The 19,524-nt window shown below is 39.1% G+C and overlaps 1 protein-coding gene across 1 annotated transcript in view; it reads left to right on the plus strand.

Annotated features, from left to right (window-relative positions):
• Nucleotides 1-3,684: 3,684 nt before the first annotated feature.
• MTMR9 (myotubularin related protein 9) overlaps nucleotides 3,685-19,524 on the plus strand; it is a 62,647-nt gene continuing 46,807 nt past the window's right edge. The window contains exons 1-2 of the mRNA XM_039222644.1: nucleotides 3,685-3,974; nucleotides 17,074-17,182. Coding sequence (XP_039078575.1) covers nucleotides 3,793-3,974; nucleotides 17,074-17,182 — 291 coding nt within the window. The 5' untranslated portion in view covers nucleotides 3,685-3,792. The remainder of the gene's footprint in view (nucleotides 3,975-17,073; nucleotides 17,183-19,524) is intronic.

The following is a 19,524-nucleotide window of genomic DNA, read 5'->3' on the forward strand; positions in this document are numbered from 1 at the left end:
CTAGGCCCCATCAGCACAGATCCTGACATGGGGCTCAAACTCATGAAACCATGGGATCATGACCTGAGCTGAAAACAAGAATCGGACGTTTAATGGACTGAACAACCAGGTGCCCCTGGAGCGAAATGTTTCTAACAAAGTTTCCAGGGAATGCTAATGATGCTGGTCCCTGTCCTACACTTCCACACGGGAGCAAGGTTCTAACTGGGTGCAAAATCTCAAGAGAAAACTGTGAGCTATTTAAGGATAGCTGGTGTGCCAACTGCTGAGAATGGGGTTTAGGAGCTGTTGTGCCAGGTAGAGAGAGAGCGTAGGAGCGATGAGATCTGTGGTGCTGATCACTGCCCTAAGGGGCTAGATCGTAAAAGGATTTACAAGAAAAGAAAAAAGAAATTTAGAACATAAGGAGGGTATTAGCTGCCAAATGGAAAAATAGTCTTGAGGGAAAACCTATTGGAAAAATGAGACCAACCGAGAGGTTTTCTCCTTACGTACGGTGAGAGATGATGGTGGCATCAGCCTTGGGGATGGAGAGAAGTGGGGGATTTCAAGAGTTATTAGAAGAGCTACAGTTTGGTGATTGACTTGCCGAGGGCATGAAGGGAGGGAGAACACAAGGAAGATAGGCATGAAGTTATCAAGTTTGACTCAGCTGCCTACTACAGTCAAGCACATGGAGAATAAGTGTTCATCAATGGCACATAAAGGCAGTGTCTTCTCCATCTTAAATGCTCCTGCTACTTTTGGAAATTGTTGATCTGCTTTCTTCAAACTACTTTCAAACTCCCAATTCCTACGAACTACTCAGGGCCTCGTAGAGAAACCCAGAGCTGGGAGGGACACCTGGGTGGCTCTGTTGGTTAAGTGTCTGACTTTGGCTCAGGTCACGATCTCACAGTTTGTGGGTTTGCGCCTCGCATCGGGCTCTCTGCTGGACAGCTAGCTGAGAGCTTGGAGCCTGTTTTGGATTCTGTGTCTCCCTCTCTCTGACCCTCCCCTGCTCACACTGTTTCTCTCTCTCTCAGAAATAAATAAAACATTTTTAAAAATTAAAAAAAAAAGAGAGAGAAACACAGAGCTGGGAAAGTAAACCTGTACTTCAAAATTTCGTACTTACTCTCTTAGCTTTTGTTCATTAGTTGTGTAGGGTGTGTTGGCCTTCCCAAATTAGCTACTACTTTTTGAGGGCAAGTACTGATGACCGGGTAGGCATTTAATACATACTGGGTGACTATCTGATAGAACAAGAGGATTACACATTAATGCCATTTATTATCTCATAAAATAGTAATAAAAGTACTAACATCTATAAGGTGTTGAGTGTTTTACAAGCATTATAAATGCCATCGTCGTCTTTTGTTTATCAGAAACATCTGAGACCCTTACAACCTGGCAATTTGGATAATAAATTTGCTTTGCCTACAGCTTCCTTGAATTAATGTAATAGAATGGGAGCCTAGCCAGTTACTGCTGAGCTCTACTGCCATCTACTGTTCACGTACTTACTAAATTCACATATTGCACTCCATATCCAGTGTACTTTGCTATTGAATATTTGTTTTCTGCAAATCTCAGGGGCTTTCTGTGCTTTGAGTTTCAACCCAGAGTAGGTGTAATTTCTTAATAGTTTCCGACATTTCGTTATAGCAATCCAGCATGATACTGACAATTTTCTCTTGTTGGCAAAAAGAGTTTATGCCTCTATGGAATATTAAACACTTAAAAATATAATGACACAATGGTTTTTTTCATAGGCTTTTTTTTTTTTCCAGTTAAACTAAAAGAAAAGGCCACAGAACTTTTGAAGAATGTTTCCCTACCTCAAGCAGACATCATTAAATTAAGACAAGACAGACATTTTGGTGACATTCCATTCAGAGCGTAAATCTTACTCATCCTTCAAGGTCATTGTTTCAAATGATACCTTCTCCATAAAACTTTCCCTGATTCCTCATTCTGGAAGTAAATTCTGAATTGTTATAATGAATCACAAAGTGGAAGGACAACAAAAATTCCAATTCAAAAAATAGCTTTATAAACCTTATTTTCCCTTTTCTGTTGCTTCCTTTTTTTATTTTGCAGACAAAGCTGGACTCTCAGCTGTTAAGAATCTTTTAAAGCGTTTTGTTTTAATAAGGCAACATTTTAGGAAGGGCAAGGACATAGCAGGTACACTGCTGGGTGATAGGGTGAGATTTTATTTATTTATTTATTTATTATTTATTTATTTATTTATATCAGGTGAGATTTTAGGCAATTTTACTTTGATTGCTGTGAGACTTTAGCCTACTCGTTGTCCTTAGGTACTAGATAGTGAGGATTTCAAAGATGAATGAAGCGATGAAAATAGTTTAAAGAAAGGGGCACTAGGCAAGGAGAATTTACTGGAGTAAATTTCTGGCATAATTTAGGGATCTGAGAGTAGTTCAGTGGCACTGTATTTGATGGAGTGGCTGTGCAGTGGTGATCAATCCTCCCCCCGCCCCAGTACCTTGATTTCATCGATCTAGATTGAAGTCCAGTCTCCTCTACAGATTGACTTAGCGTCATTTGAACTTCCTCACAGAATAGGATGAGTCTTTTCCTCTTCTATGCAGTCTGTTATTTCTACCTAGGTCCCTCTCATAGGTGTTGGCATGCTTTCCCTTACTCTTTTTTAAAATTTTTTAAAAATGTTTTTATTTCTAGGGGAGAGAGAGAGACAGTGTGGGCAGGGGAGGGTCAGAGAGAGAGGGAGACACAGAATCCAAAGACAGGCTTCAGGCTCTGAGCTGTCAGCACAGAGCCCGACGCGGGGCTTGAACCCACAAACCGTGAGATCATGACCTGAGCTGAAGTCAGACACTTAACCGACTAAGCCACCCAGGCGCCCCTGTTTTCCCTTACTCTTGTTCAAGGTCACAGAACCTTGGCGCGGCGCTCTCTGGGAGTCTGCGGTGCCTGCCCTGGGTTCCTCCCTTACACCTGCGGTTTCTCTACCGTCACAATCACTGATTCGATCACACACTTGCCATCTCACGGAGAATGGACGAAAATCCTCACAATTTACAGCAGCCTCAAGTTGTGAAGAGCCCTTGCAGGGATTACTACTCAAGAGCGGGGAAGCAGGCAAGGACCTCTTCTCGTTGTCCCTTCCTCCCTGGCCTTTTCTGATAAGGAGAATTTGGAAGGGGTGGGAGGTACGGCGGTGGGCACGAAGGCAAAGTGCTTTCTCCTGGTAGGAACGCAAACCTTCGCGTCTGTCTGCGTTTCCGGAAGCATTCTCTTCGGACTTGCGGAGGGCACCGACTTCCGGCTCTGACTTCCTAGCCTTCCGAGTTTCGAGCTCCGCCGCTTCCGCCCGGAGTTGCCCTAGACTCCGGCTTCGAGCAGCTACTTCCGCCAGGAGTCCCAAGCCGCTTGGTCTCGGAAAGTGACCCTAAAGCGGCCTCCTCCTTCTCCCTGCAGCCTGGCCACCTGAAGCCGGGTCCCCAGGTGACGGCAGCGGCTTGCTGGGCCTGTCGCGGAGCGTTCTCTAGGCCCGAGACCTGGGCCTGGGGCACCGGGAGTGCGAGAGAGACGCCCGGGCCTGGCCCAGCCCCAGCCCCAGCTCCCGTCTTCCCGCGGCCAGTGACGGGGGCCACAGGCCTCGCCGCGCCCACCCTAGCCTGGGGCGGAGCCCGGCCTCCCCGCCCCGTCCCCGCCCCTCCGGCCTGCCCAGAGCCGGGTCTGTGTCGTCCCCAGCCCTGCGGCGGTGTAACTACCCCGGACCTCCGGGTCTCGGCCGTCCCGTGGCTCCGGCCGCGGGGCAACATGGAGTTTGCGGAGCTGATTAAGACCCCGCGGGTGGACAATGTGGTGCTGCACCGGCCTTTCTATCCCGCCGTCGAAGGGACCTTGTGTCTGACTGGTCACCATCTGATCCTGTCTTCTCGGCAGGACAACACGGAGGAGCTGTGGCTCCTCCATTCAAACATCGACGCCATTGACAAGCGGTGAGTGCCCGCATCCCATCCCCTTCCCGTAGGGAACTTGGGGGTCCTTAGGTGGACGTCTGAGGCCACGCGATTCAGTGTTTTCCTTGCGCCCCGTCGCCTAATTCGCCAGCAAAATGAGCCCTCTCTGGCCTAGAGTGAGGATAGGAATTTTAGAAAGCAGAAAAACATCTAAATGAAATGCCTGATTTCCATTAATTCTGGATGGAATTACCAGGGTTATCACATGGTTATCCTGATTATCATTTTTGGTGCATAATATCATTTGGGTGGATTTTCAACCTTTAAAATTTTTTTTCTTCTTGTACCATCATATTCCTTGGATTATTGATTGCCCGTTACAGCTCATGGAGTGGTTGAATGTGATTTAGGGAAAGTCTTTACTTGCCACTTTTGAGGAAAACTCAAAGAACTTAGTATGTAGTGTCTAAAGTTCACAAAACATTTTTCTTTCCCTCAAGCATGTTTAATTGATCATATTTCTCCTTATTTCTTACCTTCTGAGTCATCAGTTGAATACTTCCTACCATAGGAAATATAATATCTTTTACTTATCCTTACTAAGGTCTGCTTTTGGGAAAGACAGAATTGACTCTTAAAGATATTAATTAGCTAACGTTTTTTGTTTGTTTTTGCCCTGCAAACTCTGTCTTTCCAAGGTGGTATCTCAGAGTCAAAAAGTTAGACGCCCATCTACAGTCAAAATTCTTACTTACCCAGTGGCTCTGTGTACTTAACTCTAGCCAGGAGAAGGGAATTGATCATCCAGTTTACACTAAAGTATAAATGAACGACAACAGCCTTTTTTATTCCCTCTCAGAGAACTAGATATTAAGAAGATTCCTAGAGAGGTTATGCCTTAAAAGAAAATAATTTCTAGTGGTAGAATTTGAAATGGGATGGATGGATTGGTTACAGACTGATTTATTTTTTTCAAGCAGAGGGTTCCTGCTAGACTCCTCAGATCACCTTCTCCTGTGTAAAAATTTTCAATGGTCTCTTCCTGGCCTGCATAATAAAGCATAAGCCTCTTACTCTGTCATTCATGGTATTTCGTGGCTGGTCCTAACTTACTCTTCCCACTTTGGTTCTTGCCATTCCCTTTCACAAATCCTTTTTATTAGTCAGTCCTCACTCTATTTTTGCTCACTATGTGTTGCATTCTCTTCTGTATAACTGATCAATGCTCTTCTGCCTGGAATGCCTTGTTCCTCCCAAGTTTGTTAAAGATTTAATGAATGTCGTTAGGGTCTAGACATTGTGGGAGGCATTAAGAACACCGAGATGAGTAAAATATGGTTCTTGTCTTTCAAGAGTTAATAGGCTATCATCCATCCGCTACTGGTCTATCAATATTTAGTTTAACCATTTTGACTGCAACCTCTTTTTGTAGATTCTTCTGTTAGTTTCCACAACTAGATGTAATTCTCACCATGAAATCCTATAGCTCTTTAGTTATACCTCCTTAATAAGTATATATTAACATTTGTATTTTGATAGTTACGTCAATTTTAGCTCCTTGAAGCCCGTACTTACATTTGGTTAATTTTTATCTCTTTCAGAACTCCTAACTTGGGCAGGTAGGCACATAGGAAATATAAGATGGATTGACCCCGGAATGGTCTGTGGTGCCACAGAATACACATTAATTTTTTAAAAATGTTTTTTATTTATTTTTGAGAGACACAGAGTGTGATCAGGGGAGGGGCAGAGAGAGAGGGAGACACAGCATTCAAAGCACACTCTAGGCTCTGAGCTGTCAGCACGGAGCCTGGCATAAGACTTGAATTCACGAACCCACAAGATCGTGACCCAAGCCGAACTCAGACGCTTAACAAACTGGGCCACCCAGGCGCCCCTGAATTAGAGTTTCTCCTTACCACCAATTCCCTTTTCTCTCTTCTTATCTCTTTTTATCGTTGCTTTTCACACTTTAATTTTATCATATTTACACAGCATTTACTACATGCCAGGTGTGGTATGGCTGAAAATAGTATATGAGACATGACATTTTAATATGTTAGGGCAGAAGTGACAAGTTGTATACACATTTACCTTTTTCCCCAGGAAGCAGCATGATGTGATGGAAAGAACATGAGCTAGGTGGTCAGGTCGGAGTTTGTTTAATTGTTGCGCTCAAGAAATACTTCCATGTGTCTTCTATGTGCTGAGGACTGTCTGGACACTGCAGGTACAGGGCTAACTAAGGTGGTGTAAGAACTTGTGTACCGGTGGAGGAGATAGACATTCAAATAAGTCGACAAATAAGTAAATAACAATGTCAGGTAATAAGTGCCAGGAAGGAAAATAAAGGAAGATGGGAGGGTAGAGAATGCCAGTATATTTAGAAAGAATTTCAGAGAAGACAAGTGACATTTAAATGAATGACATGTGAATGAAGAGAGGACGCTAGCAGTGTGAATATGGGAAGAAGGAGCATTCTAGGCAGAGGGGAAGAGGGAATGTAAAGACAAGAACATGCTGGGCTTATACAAGGAAAAACAAGGAGGCCAGTGTGGCTGGAAGGTAGTGAGCAAGGGTAGAGGCTAGAAACATAGCAGAAACTGGTTGGCGGGATAAGCAGGGGCCAGATAGTGTAGGACTCTATTTGCCGTTGTGATGGTTTTCACAGGAAGCCCCTGGAGGGTTGAAAGCAAGGAAGTAAGAGCAGGTAGACTTTTTAGAAGATGATTCTGGCTGCAGAGGGGGAACAGTAGAAGCAGCGGGCCTAGTCGGGAGGCTGTTGAGTAGTTCATGTAAAAGGTGCTGGTGACTTTATAAGAGTAGCAACAGGGGCACCCGAGTGGCTCACTAGATTAAGCTTTGGGCGTCGGCTCAGGTCATGATCTCATGGTTCATGAGTTCAAGCCCCACATCGGCTTCTGCACTGGTAATGCAGAGCCTGCTTGGAATTCTTTCTCTCCCTCTCCCTCTGTCCTCCCCATGTTCACTTTCTCTAAATAAATAAACTTCAAAAAAAAAAAAAAAGTGGAAGCAGCACTAGTATGATCAGAAGCAGTCTGGTTTCAGGGGTGTTGAGAAGTCAGCTGAGCTGCCTTGCCTTGCAAGTGAATTGTAAATGTGATGTGAGAGGAAGAGCAGTATAAGGATGCCTCCTTTAGTTCTGCCTCCGATGAGGTAGGTATCCTTGGGCCGGCCACTCAACCTCTCTGAACCTCAGTTCTGTCATATAGAGGAAGTCATACAGCCCTTCTCATGTCTGGCAGTAACGTCTATGTGAGTAACACTTTACAAGCTCATGGAGTGCTGTCACACACATTGCATACACAATTGGATTTGATCCTTTCAGCACACAAGGCTTTACACAGGTTTTACAATTACACTTTTTTCTTTCCATGGACCTCAGATGTAGAGAGTTGAGTTAATCCTACTCAGTGATGACTCGTCATTTTCAGGAAATTGAAATTCAGAAATTTTCAAGCCTGAATTTTCACACCTATTGTCCACCTCATCCTCAGTCCCTATAGGCAAGGATGTTAAGTGTTGCTGTTTGTCTTTGGATGTATGTATACCCTTATGAATATATAGCACTGTCATGTGTTAAGTTCAGTTCCCTCAGTAGGATTATGTGGCAGATCTTGTTCTGTTTCTCAACATTAACTCAGGATCTCTTCCTGTTGCTGTGTGCACATCCATTTCACTGCCTCTGATGGCAGAGTAGAATCCCAAATTATCCACATATTTTACTTTTCTGACTCTTTTTTTTTTAATTTAAAAATTTTTTTTTTTTTTATTTCTAGGAGAGATAGAGAGAGTGTGAGCAGGGGAGGGTCAGAGAGAGAGGGAGTCACAGACTGAAACAGGCTCCAGGCTCTGAGCTGGCAGTCAGCACAGAGCCCGACGCGGGGCTCGAACCCACGAACCGCGAGACCATGACCTAAGCGAAAGTCGGACGCTTAACCGACTAAGCCACCCAGGCGCCCCACTTTTCTGACTCTTTAGATAACTTCCCAACTCCCTACTGTCACCAGTTACTCTGCCCCTCCCCCACCTTGTGCACTTTCTCTCTCTCTCCCCACCCCCAAAAAAGTGTTTAAAAGTTGGTTTTGTTGTCTTCCTAGTATTGATTTGCACCAATCCTTGTATACTCTCTAGATATTATTCTTTACTTAAATATGGCAAATGTCTTCTCCTGGTCTCTCAACCATTTGTTGACTTTTCTGTTGTGTTCTTTGTTGAACAAAAGGCCTGAATTTTAATTCAGAATTTATCAGTTTTTACTTTATTGTTTGTGCTATTTAGGTCATACTTATCCCAAGACTTATCCCAAGGAAGTCATTCCTTATCCCAAGATCACTAGGATATTCTCTACATTTTCTTCCATATTAGCTTTATAGTTTTACCCTGCACTTTTAGGTCTTTAATTCATTTGCATTCTACTTTCATTTCAAGTGTTTTTCTCCTTGTAGCAAGCCAGTTTTCTTTCTTTCTTTCTTTCTTTCTTTCTTTCTTTCTTTCTTTCGTTCGTTCGTTCGTTCGTTCGTTCTTTCCTTTCCTTCCTTCCTTCCTTCCTTCCTTCCTTCCTTCCTTCCTTCCTTCCTCCTTCCTTCCTTCCTTCCTCCCTCCCTCCCTCCCTCCCTCCCTTCCTTCCTTCCTTCCTTCCTTCCTTTTTTAATTTTTGAGAGAGAGGGAGATAGTATGAGCAGGGGTGGGGCAGAGAGAGAGGGAGACACAGAATCCCAAGCAGGCTCCAGTCTCTGTGCTGACAGCTCAGAGCCCAGCGTGGGGCTCCAGCCCACGAACTGTGAGATCATGACCTGAGCCGAAGTCAGATGCTTAGCCAACTGAGCCACCCAGGTGCCCCTAGTTTTCTTAATACCATTATCTAGCAACCCATTCTTGACTGATGCATCATATATCAAGTGATTTCGTATATGTACAGCTTTCTCCGTGTCCCATCAGTTTTGTAATATGCTATGTGTTTGCTTCCATTTGTTTCTATTTTTCTAAATAATGTGTGATTTCTTCTTTGATTCCTTGGTTGTTTATTAAAAAAAATTTTTTTTTAATGTCTATTTATTTTTGAGAGAAAGAGAGCATGAGCGGGGGAGGAGCAAAGAGAGGAGCAGACACAGAATTGGAGGCAGGCTCCAGGCTCTGAGCTGTCAGCACAGAGCCCAGTGTGGAGCTTGAACCCAGGAACTGTGAGATCATGACCTGAGCCAAAGTCGGACACTTAACCAGCTGAGCCACCCAGGCACCCATCCCTTGGTTGTTTAAAGGTGTATTATTTAATTTCCATAATTTTTCAAATTTTCCAGTTTTCTTTTTGTTGTAGATTTCTAATTTCATCCCATTGTGTCCATAGAAGACACTTTGTAAGATACCTATCCTTTTAAATTTATTGATGCTTTGATTTGTGGCCTAACGTATAGTCAGTCCTGGAAAATGTCCCATGTGCAGTTGAAAAGAATGTGTATTCTGTCTTTGTTGCATAGCATGAGTATGTCTGATATATCTACTTGGTTTATTGTGTTAAGTGTCTTTCCTTATTTGTTTTCAGTCTGGTTGCTCTAGCCCTTATCACGAATGGTGTATTAAGGTCTCCAACTATTTTTCCCTTCAATTTCTGTCAGTTTTTTTTCATATATTTGATTGCCTATAATTAAATGTGTAATTATTTATAATTGATATATCTTCTTGCTATGTTGAATCTTTTATTCGTATATAAAGTCCTTCCTTGTCTCTTGTAACCACTTTTGATGTAAAGTCCATTTTGTCTGATATTAGTATAGCTCTACCTATTGTCTTTTGGTTACTGTTTGTGTGGAATATCTTTTTTCTGTTTTTTCACTTTCAACTCATTTGTGTCTGGATCTTGAGTTTCTTGTAAGACAGCATTTGGTGGGTCATATATTTTTTTTAATGTTTATTTATTTTGAGACACACACACACGCGCGCGCACACACACACAGAAGGGCAAGAGCAGAGAGAGAGAGAGAGCAAGAGAGAGAGAATCCCAAGCGGGCTCCATGCTTTCAGTGCAAAGCTTGACAACAGGGCTCTATCCCACAACTGTAAGATGATGACCGAAGCCAAAATCAAGAGTTGGCTGCTCAACTGACTGAGCCACCCAGGTGCCCCTAACTCATTTTTTAAAATGTTTATTTATTTATTTTGAGAAGGAGAGAGAGTGTGTATGTGTGAGTAGGGAGAGGGCCAGAGGAAGAGAAAGAATCCCAGGCAGGCTCAACATTCAGCATGGAGCCCAATGCAGGGCTCGATCCCACCTGAGCCCAAATCAGGAGTATTTGATTAACTGACTGAGCAACCCAGGCATCCCCAGATCATGTTTTTATTCATTCTTTCAGTCTCTGTCTTTGGTTTGTTTAATCCATTCACATTTAAAGTAATTTTTGATAAGGAAGGACTTCTGTTACTGTGCTATTTATTTTCCATATGCCTTATAGCTTTTTTGTCCCTTAATTACTGTTCTATTTTGTGTGTAGTTGATTTTTTGTAGTAAAATATTTAAATTCCTTTCTTGTTTACGTTGATGTATATTCTGTAGCTATTTTTCTTGAGATGATCATGGGCATTACATTTAACATCCTAAAGTTATAGCACTCTAATTTGAATTTATACCAGCTTAACTTCAATAACATACAAAAAATCTGCTTCTTTATAGGTCTGTCCCTACTGTTTTTCATTGTTAATGTCACAAAATTACATCTTTAAACATTGTACGCGCCAAAACATAAACTCATAATTCTTGAAATTGCATTACTCCTAAATTATATAGTAAACAAAATTTGGAGTTATAAACCAAAGTTACAGTAGCACACTAATACTAGCTTTTACACTAATAATTTTTCTTTGAATGTACCAATCTGTTAAATCATATAGAAAACAAAGTCCAGTTACAAAGTTATTTGCTTATTATTGTTACAATAATATTAGCTTTCATAATTACTCATATATTTACCTTTATTGAGATCTTTATTTCTTCATATAGCTTCAGATTACTGCCTAGTGTCCTTTCATTTAACCTTGTGGGACTCCCTTGAGCATTTTTTTAAAGTTTATTTATTTTGAGAGAGAAAGCGTGAGTTGGGGAGGAGCAAAGAGAGAGAAAGAGAAATAGATTCCCAAGCAGGCCCTGCACTGTCATTATGCAGCCTGATGCAGGGACTCAAACTTATGAACCATGAGATCATGACCTGAGCCGGAGTCAGATGCTTAACTTACTGAGCCACCCAGGCACCCCGCCCTTGAACATTTCTTGTAGGGCAGTTCTAGTGGTCATAAATCCCTCAACTTTTGTTTATCTGGGATTATCTTAATTTCTCCCTCACTCTGGATGGATACTCACACGATATAGGATCCTTGGTTGACAATTTTTTCTTTTAGCACATAGAATATATTAGCTCACTATCTTCTGGCTTCCAAAGTTTGTGATGAGAAATCTGTTTATTATCTTATTGTTGCTCCCATGTATTTGACAACTTACTTCTCTCATGCTGCTCTCAAAATTTTCTCTTTGTCTTTTGAAAGTTTTATTAAAATGTGTTTTGATATGGTTCTCTGAGTTTATCTTATCTGGAGTTTGTTGAGCTTCTTGTATGTTTATATTCATGTCTTTCATCAAATTGGGGAATTTTTCAGCCATTATTTCTTCAAATATTCTCTCTGTCCCTTTCTCTTCTCTTTCTGGGACTCCCACAATGTGTATGTTGGTTCTTTTGTTGGTATCCCACAGGTCTCTTCGGCTCTGTTCTCTTTTTTTCAATCTTTTCTCTCTGTTCCTCAGACTCAATAATTTGCATTTTCTTATCTTCAGGTTCATTGATTTTTCTTCTGCCTTTTCACATCTGCCTTTGAATCCCTCTAGTGAATTTTTCATTTTAGTTATTGTACTTTTCAGCCCCCAAATTTCTTTTCGGTTTCTTTTAGGTTTTTTCTCTCTCCATTGATATTTCCATTTAGTTCACACATCACATTCTTGACTTTCTCTACATCTTCCTTTAGTTCTTTGAGCATCTTTAAGACCATTGTTTTAAAATTGTTGTCTAGTATATCTGCCATCAGGTCTTTTTCAGGGAGGGTTTCTGTTGGTGTATTTTTTTACTTTGACTGGTGCATACTTTACTGTTTATTTGTATATTTGTGACTTTTTTTTTAATTGAACTTTGAACATTTGATCTAATGTGATTCTGGAAATCAGGTTTTTCTCCTTCCCCAGGGTTTGCTTTTTCTTTCTTTTTTTCTTTTTGTTTTTTGTTGTTGTTAGCTTTCTCTATGTCGAGGATCAGCCTAAAGTGTAAATTTACGGTCATCTTAGGTCTTTTCTGAGCCTTCCCTTGAGCATTTGCAGTCCTAATTTTCCTCATTTATGTAATTGTTTTTGAATGTCTTAGTCTTTAATGTCTGTCTCCTGAAAGGAGAAAAGTGAAAAATGAAATGTGGGCAGGGAGGGGAAAGGGGACTGTCCTTTAAATACTCTGGAAGTCAATTGTGGGGGAGAGGCTTACAACAATGGAGGGAGATGTAATAATAGTGGATGCAATAACCAGTTGTTTTCTGGCCTCTGCACTTCTGTGATCAGAAGCAGCAATCAGCCATCAGCACATAGATCTTGATATTTGAAGGACAGGGGCTCATTTCTCTGATATTTGGAGGACAGGGCTCTTTTTTGCCTGACATACTTTCTGCAAGCTGTGTGTAAGCTGCCCCAGGAACATTTGCACAGCTGCCCACCACATGCCTAGGATGTGTAGCTGCTATTTTGCTAAGCACTGAGTTTATCCAAAATTATCATCCAAGCCTCTGGAACTCTGAAAGTTGCAAGCCTTAATAGACTTTAGAGTCACAAAATAGTCACATCAAACAGACCATGCCAATGAAATTGTTGTCTAGGTTGGGAGACAGATTCCTGGTGCTTCCTACTCTACCATCTTCCCAGAATCTTTCCCTTTACTGAGTTTTGAGTGTTTTTAAAAATATGCATTTTAGATACAAGTCTTCTATTAAATATGATTTACAAATAGTGTCTGTGTGTGGCTTGTCTTTTCATTTTCTCTAACAGTGTCTTTCAAAGAGCAAATGACTTAAAATTTGAAGAAGTCCAATTTATCATTTCTTACAGTTTGGGGTTGTGATGTCTTAGGTTAGAAATCTTTGCCTAACCCAACGTCACAAAGATTTTTTTTTCTCCTTTTCTTCTAGCACTTTTATAGTTTTAGATTTTATCTTTAGGTATATGATACATTTTGAGTTTTTATATACAGCTTATCGTATACATATATGTGTGTGTGTATTTATATTGCAGATAGATTTCTGATTGTTCTCCCCTTTTTTCAACGCACTGTCTTTGCATCTTTGTCCATATATAAATAGAACTGTTTCTAGACTCTCTTTTCTGGATCATCGATCTGTTTATCTTGATGCTATTACCACACCGCCACTACTGTCTTAATTACAGTCACTTTATATTAAGTTGAAATTACGTAGTATTACATGGTTGTTCTAATTAAAAGTTCTGTCTGTTTAAGGTCGTTTGCACTTCCATATGAATTTTAGAATCAGCTTGTCAATTTCTTAAAACCTCTGATTTTGATGAGAATTGTGTTCAATCTGTTGATAAATGAATTTGGTGAGAGTTGACATGTGATATCTTAATATTGAGTGTTCTGCCCCATGAGCAAAGTAAATCTCTCCATTATTTCATTTCGGTCTTCTTAAATTTCTTTCAATGATGTGTTGTAATTTTTACTTACAGAACTTAGACATCTTTTGACAGATTTCCCTCTTCCACATTTTTGGATGCTCTTTCAAATGGTATTTTAAAAATTTCAATTTCTAATTGCTCATATGTATTAATTATGTTTTTTACTTTCTATATTTTATAGTACATTGATTTCTTAAGCCTCTTGCAGACCTGGAGAGGGACTGCTTCCACTCAGGGTTAACTATTTCCTAGAGATAGCAAGAAAATTAATTGCCTGCAAGCACACCTTGGATATGCAGACCAACCAATCTCAAGTCCATACCCCCATCTACTTCCTCTTATCAGGCTTCTGCAGTCAGGACACTACTCTCCCATCCTAAATTACTCCAGGGCCAGATACCAGATAACTAGGGATCAGCTGTATAACCCAGAACCTGACAAAATTATTCAAACTCTAATCCTAAACTTGCTCAGCTCACCTACCCTGCCTTTCCCATTCTTTTCTGTGAAACATCACAGTAAAAGTTCTGGCCAATGCTTTCCTCTTGCTCTGTCTGCCTCCTGACTGACCCTGACACTTCACCATGTGGCTCTGCGTGACACAGTATGCCTCTCCTGTTGGGAATTGTGAATAACAGAATAACTTTTTCAGTGGCAGTCATCTCCTGATCTGTCAGCCTCACCATCCTGAATAAAAACCAAATCCTGGGCATTTTAAACAATTGTTGCAATAGTATATGAAAATACTATTGATTTTTGTGTATTGAGTTTGTATCTCACAGCCTTAGTAATCTCATCTTTTAATTCTAATAGCTTTTATGTATTTTTCATTGGCTTTTCTAAGTAGGCAATTATGTCATCTGCAACTAAAGTTTTATTTCTTCCTTTTCAGTCTGGATGCCATTTATTCCTCTTGTTTTTTGCCTCATTGTACTTGCTATTAACCAGCAACAGTGTTGAATAAAAGTGGTGAGAATGAACATCTCTGTTATTTCTGACATTTATGAAAAAAACATTTAGTCTTTCACCGTTTAGCCTGCAATTAGTGGTATGCTTGTTTCTTTGTTTTTGTTTTGTTTTGGTAAATACTGTTGTAGATGTTTCCTTTTGTTCCTAGTTAGCATAGAGTTGGGGCTTTTTGTTTTTGTTTTTTAAAAGCAGGAATAGCAGTTGCGTTTTGTCAGATGTTTTTTCTATATCTATTGAGATGATCATGTGGTGTCTTTCTTTTTTAATTTGGCAATATGATAAATTGCTTTGATTTTCAAATGATAACCCCCAATTGTTCATGATGTATTATTCTTTTCATATATTGTTGGATTTTTAATTTGCTAATTTTTGTTTAGAATTTTGCATCTGGCTTCATGAGGTATATTGGTCTATAGTTTTCTTGTAATGTCTTTTTTTTTTTTTTTTTAATATATTAGGGTTATGCTTGCCCCATGGAATGAATTGATAAATAAATTGCTGCTTCTTCAACTTCCTGGAAGAGTTTGTCTTGAATAGTACTTTTTCCTTTTTCCTTAAATGTTTTATAGAATTCATCAGCGAAGCCACCTGGGCCTGAAGGGTTTTTTTTGGTTTGTTTTTTTATTTTTTGGGTTTTTTTGGTTTTTTTTTTTTGGTGTGTAGTGGGAGATATTTTAATGAAAATTTCAGTTTATTTAAAAGCTATAGAACTAATTAAGTTCTCCTTGAGTTTGTGTTTTCTAAGAATTTGTCCATATCTTGGACATATTTGTCCATTACCTTGTTGAATTTATTAGCATAAAGTTACTAGTATTTCCTTATCTTTTTAACGCCTGCAGAATCTATAGTGGTTCTCATTTCTCTCATTTCTGGTATTGGTAAATTGAGACAAATTTTCTTTTTTCCTGATCATTTTGGCAAGTGATTTACTGCTTTTATTGCTTTTAAGCAATCATTTTTGCTTTTCTTATTCCCTATAATTTTCTTTTTTCTATTTCATTGACTTTGGCTCTGATCTTTATTATTTAATATATTCTGCTTTGGATTTAACTTGCTCTTCTTTTTCTAGTATACTGGAATCTGAAGGCACTATTAGGAAACTTTCTTTTTTAATATAGATGCTCTCTTCAGACTATCAGCCCCACCCAGGTTCCCTCTCCTGTGGCCTGGAAACTCAAAACAGTAAACCGGGGTAATAGTAGGACTCACCTTGTTTCCCATCTCCAGAGATCTCTGTTCTTTGTTGCTTGATGTCCAGTGTCTTGAAAACAGTTCTTTCCTGTATTTTGTCCAGTTATTTTGGTTGCTTCAGGTGGGAGGGTAAATCTGGTCCCTGTTATTCTACCTTTGCCAGAAGTAGAAGTGCCAAGAATGTGAATTTTCAAAATAAATTTTATAAGGGGCATTCCAATGTGTTGATAGGTTGTAGATGTCTGGTGGAATTATCTTTACTAGGATTTGATCCATGCTGATAATATTTGCTTGTCCAAATTAACAGTGCAGTGATGTGAGGCATAGGGATGCTTACGATTGAGATGGAGTTCAGGAAGAGTGGCTATAGGAGATGTCTTTCTAAACTGGGCAAAAAGTAGGTAAAATGAACAGCATTTGGACAATCTAAGAATTCCTAGTTTAGGGTATACCCAGAACTATTAATGGAAAAGATTTGGGCCAGCCAGTGGCAAAGCAAAAGAAAAATCAGAACTGTCAGCAGGTACAGACAAAACAAAACAACTACAATAAAAGGAAGACAAAAATTCCAATAAAGGTAAAATTACGTTTGTGCAAAATTTACTGATAAAAAATTTATGATTAGATATGACATTGATTTAGAATAGATAAACTATTACAAGCTTAGAAGTAAGTAAAATCTGAAAGTGTTTTCCTATGTTTCGGAAATATCTCTGTACAAACATTTACTTAGAGATCTTTTTTCCTTATTCTTTGAAATAAGACTCCAGATAATCTTCATTAAATGAATTGGCCTAGTAGTATGAATTACTTGATGAATTTGAAAAAATTTTGAGTAACGTATATTTAAAATAATTCATGGCTCACATTTTAGTAATGTAAGCTTGCCTCTTTCTTAATTAGACTATTTGGGGAGAAGAAAGGTGAATATAGGTGGTAGTTACAACTACATTCTTTTTTCAAGGAAATAATCGTATGCTTATGGATATAAATATATGTGGGGCACTGGGGTGGCTCAGTTGGTTAAGTGTCCAACTCTTGATTTCAGCTCAGGTCATGATCTCATGGTTTGTGTGTTCAAGCTCAATATCAGAATTCACACTGACAGTGTGGAGTCTGCCTGGGACTCTCTCCCTTTCTCTCTGCTCTGCTCTTGCTTGCACTCTCTCTCAAAGTAAATAAATACACTTGTTTAAAAAAAAAAAGATAGAAATGTATATGTCCCTAAGCATAATTTGTAATTTTTTACAGATTTGTGGGACCACTGGGTACCATCATCATAAAATGTAAAGACTTTCGAATAATTCAGTTGGATATTCCTGGAATGGAGGAATGTTTGAATATTGCCAGTTCCATTGAGGTAAATGTTTCAGAAGCAAAATCTGATAAAAGTAAATAGTAATAAAAAAGAACCTTATATTCTGACTCAGTGTAGCTCTTATGTTTGTTTTACTAGATATTTGGTCATGTTCTGTGACTCACATATTCAAAATTGATAGGAAAAGCCTCACCCCGATTCATTGTTATAGGCATGTAATAGGATTTTATTGACTTATAGCAGTTTTTTTTCCGGGTTCCTTATTCTTCCAGGTTCACTCATTGTAGCATTTGACAGGATTTCCTTCCCTTTTAAGGCAGGATGATAATCCATTGTATGTATATATGGTAAGGCTTTTTTTAGAATTTATTTCTATTGTAAAAGCAAGTAATTACCACCAGTGATTATAGTCCTTTGTTTATAGCAAGTCTGAATTTTCCCTACATCATATTGCCTAAGACAGGGAATGTTTGCTTATCTTAGCAAATGTTTGCCTAAGACTAAAAAGTGTGTTTTATATTTGTATAAACAGTATTGAATATCTGTTCAGATTACAAGTAATAGAAATTTTACTTGGATAATTTAATATTTAAATTGAGGAGCTCACTTCATTTTCTTCCCCATTCAAACCAACTATTTTGGTTTACGCTCAGATTTTAAATTGCCTTATTTTAAATCATTGCTACTAAATTATAGTAATTAACTTTAGGTTTATGATATTTTCTGGATAATCATAGACACACTGATTTCTTATCCCTGGTCTACAAGTGACTAATCTGGTCTTTGTATCCAAAACAAATGTGAGTGACTTATTTGTTAAATAGAAGGCAGAAAGATTTAAAAATCTGTAATTAGGATCATGTTTGGTTTCTGAACAAGAACGGAGAAAGAAACAACAGTTATGATGCTGAGAAAATGGCCTGTAACCATTTTACTTTCTGCCTTTGCTAAATTTTCCTTAAAGAAAACGAGAAGATGAGCTGAGCTGTTTGTCTTACATATCTGTCATTTGGAAGTGACAGAGTAATGTTGATTTGGCCACATTCGCTAAGATGGTTAAGAAGCACACTGTGGTTTTCTACGCTGTTAAGTTGAAAAAACTGCTGTTTGGGCAGGGAAATGCTACCAACCCATTTCTTTTTAAGCCTGGTTATTTTCATTTGTGGGTTTGGATTTTCACTGGCAAGTCTGCGTTTTTCTTTTTATCCATTTTATAGCTTATAAAATAGCTGGTTGGTGGGTGTCAGTGAAGTTGCATATGTGGTGATGGATAGTGGTGAAGAAATAAATATAGGGCAAAGATATTAGCCCACTTTCTGATTGCATTTACTTAGCTTTGTTAGCATCTGACACTAATCAGTTGTTTAATTAGCTGTATAGTACCTAAAGTCCTTTAGAAACTGATTATATAGAAACCCTTAGAGCTGAAAAGAAGCAATGAATTATGAGCCATTCTCATAATTTGACCTTAGGAAGTGAATGGTCTACTGGTTATTTTTACAACGTTGTGAATACACATAGTGAACTTGGCCTCTTGCTTTTTCCTGGTGTCCAATTTCTTTCCTATCTCCCCTATCTACTTTGATATAACTTCGGAGTACATTTGGAGTTGAAATGTTAGTTCTTTCATCGTTAGTAATACAAATTGTGATCACAAGTCAGAATATGAATGCTTATTACCAGCTAAAGTATCTGCTGACTTGTGTTAAAAATCATGGTTGTACCAGTATGCAAACAGTAGGAGGTTCCTTAAGAAATTAATAATGGAACTACCATGGCACCCAGCAGTCCCATTGCTGGATATATAGCCAAAGAAAACAAAATCATTATCTCAGATGTACTCCAGTGTTCATTGCAGCATTATTCATAATACCCAAAATATGGAAATAGCCTAGGTGTCTGTCAACAGATGACTGGATAAAGAATATGTGACATGTACCTATATATATATTGGAATATGATTCAGCCTTGAAAAACAGCAATCCTAATATTTGTGACTGAATATTTGGATGAAACTGTCAAGTGAAATAAACCAGACAGGACAAATAATTGCATGTTATTACTTATATGTGGAATCCTAAAAAACAAAAACAAAACTTAATAGAAACAAGCAGTGGAAAAGTGGTTGTTGGGGGGCTGGGGAAATAGAGACAGGTTGGTAAAAGTTACAAACTTGCAGTTATAAGATAGTCTTAGCATCTAATGTATATCATGGTCTCTCCAGTTGATAACACTGTATTGTATAACAGACATTTTCTAAGAGAGTAGAACTTAAAAGTTCTCAACAACAAAAGGTAAATATGTGAGGTGATAGACGTGTGAATTAACTCAATGGGGGAGTCCTTTCACAATGTATGAGATGATCACTTGAAATACTTCCTAGT

The sequence above is a fragment of the Hyaena hyaena genome, unplaced genomic scaffold (genome assembly GCF_003009895.1).
Source record: "Hyaena hyaena isolate Hyena2069 unplaced genomic scaffold, ASM300989v1 scaffold_1169, whole genome shotgun sequence".
In the NCBI taxonomy this organism is placed as follows: Eukaryota; Metazoa; Chordata; class Mammalia; order Carnivora; family Hyaenidae; genus Hyaena; species Hyaena hyaena.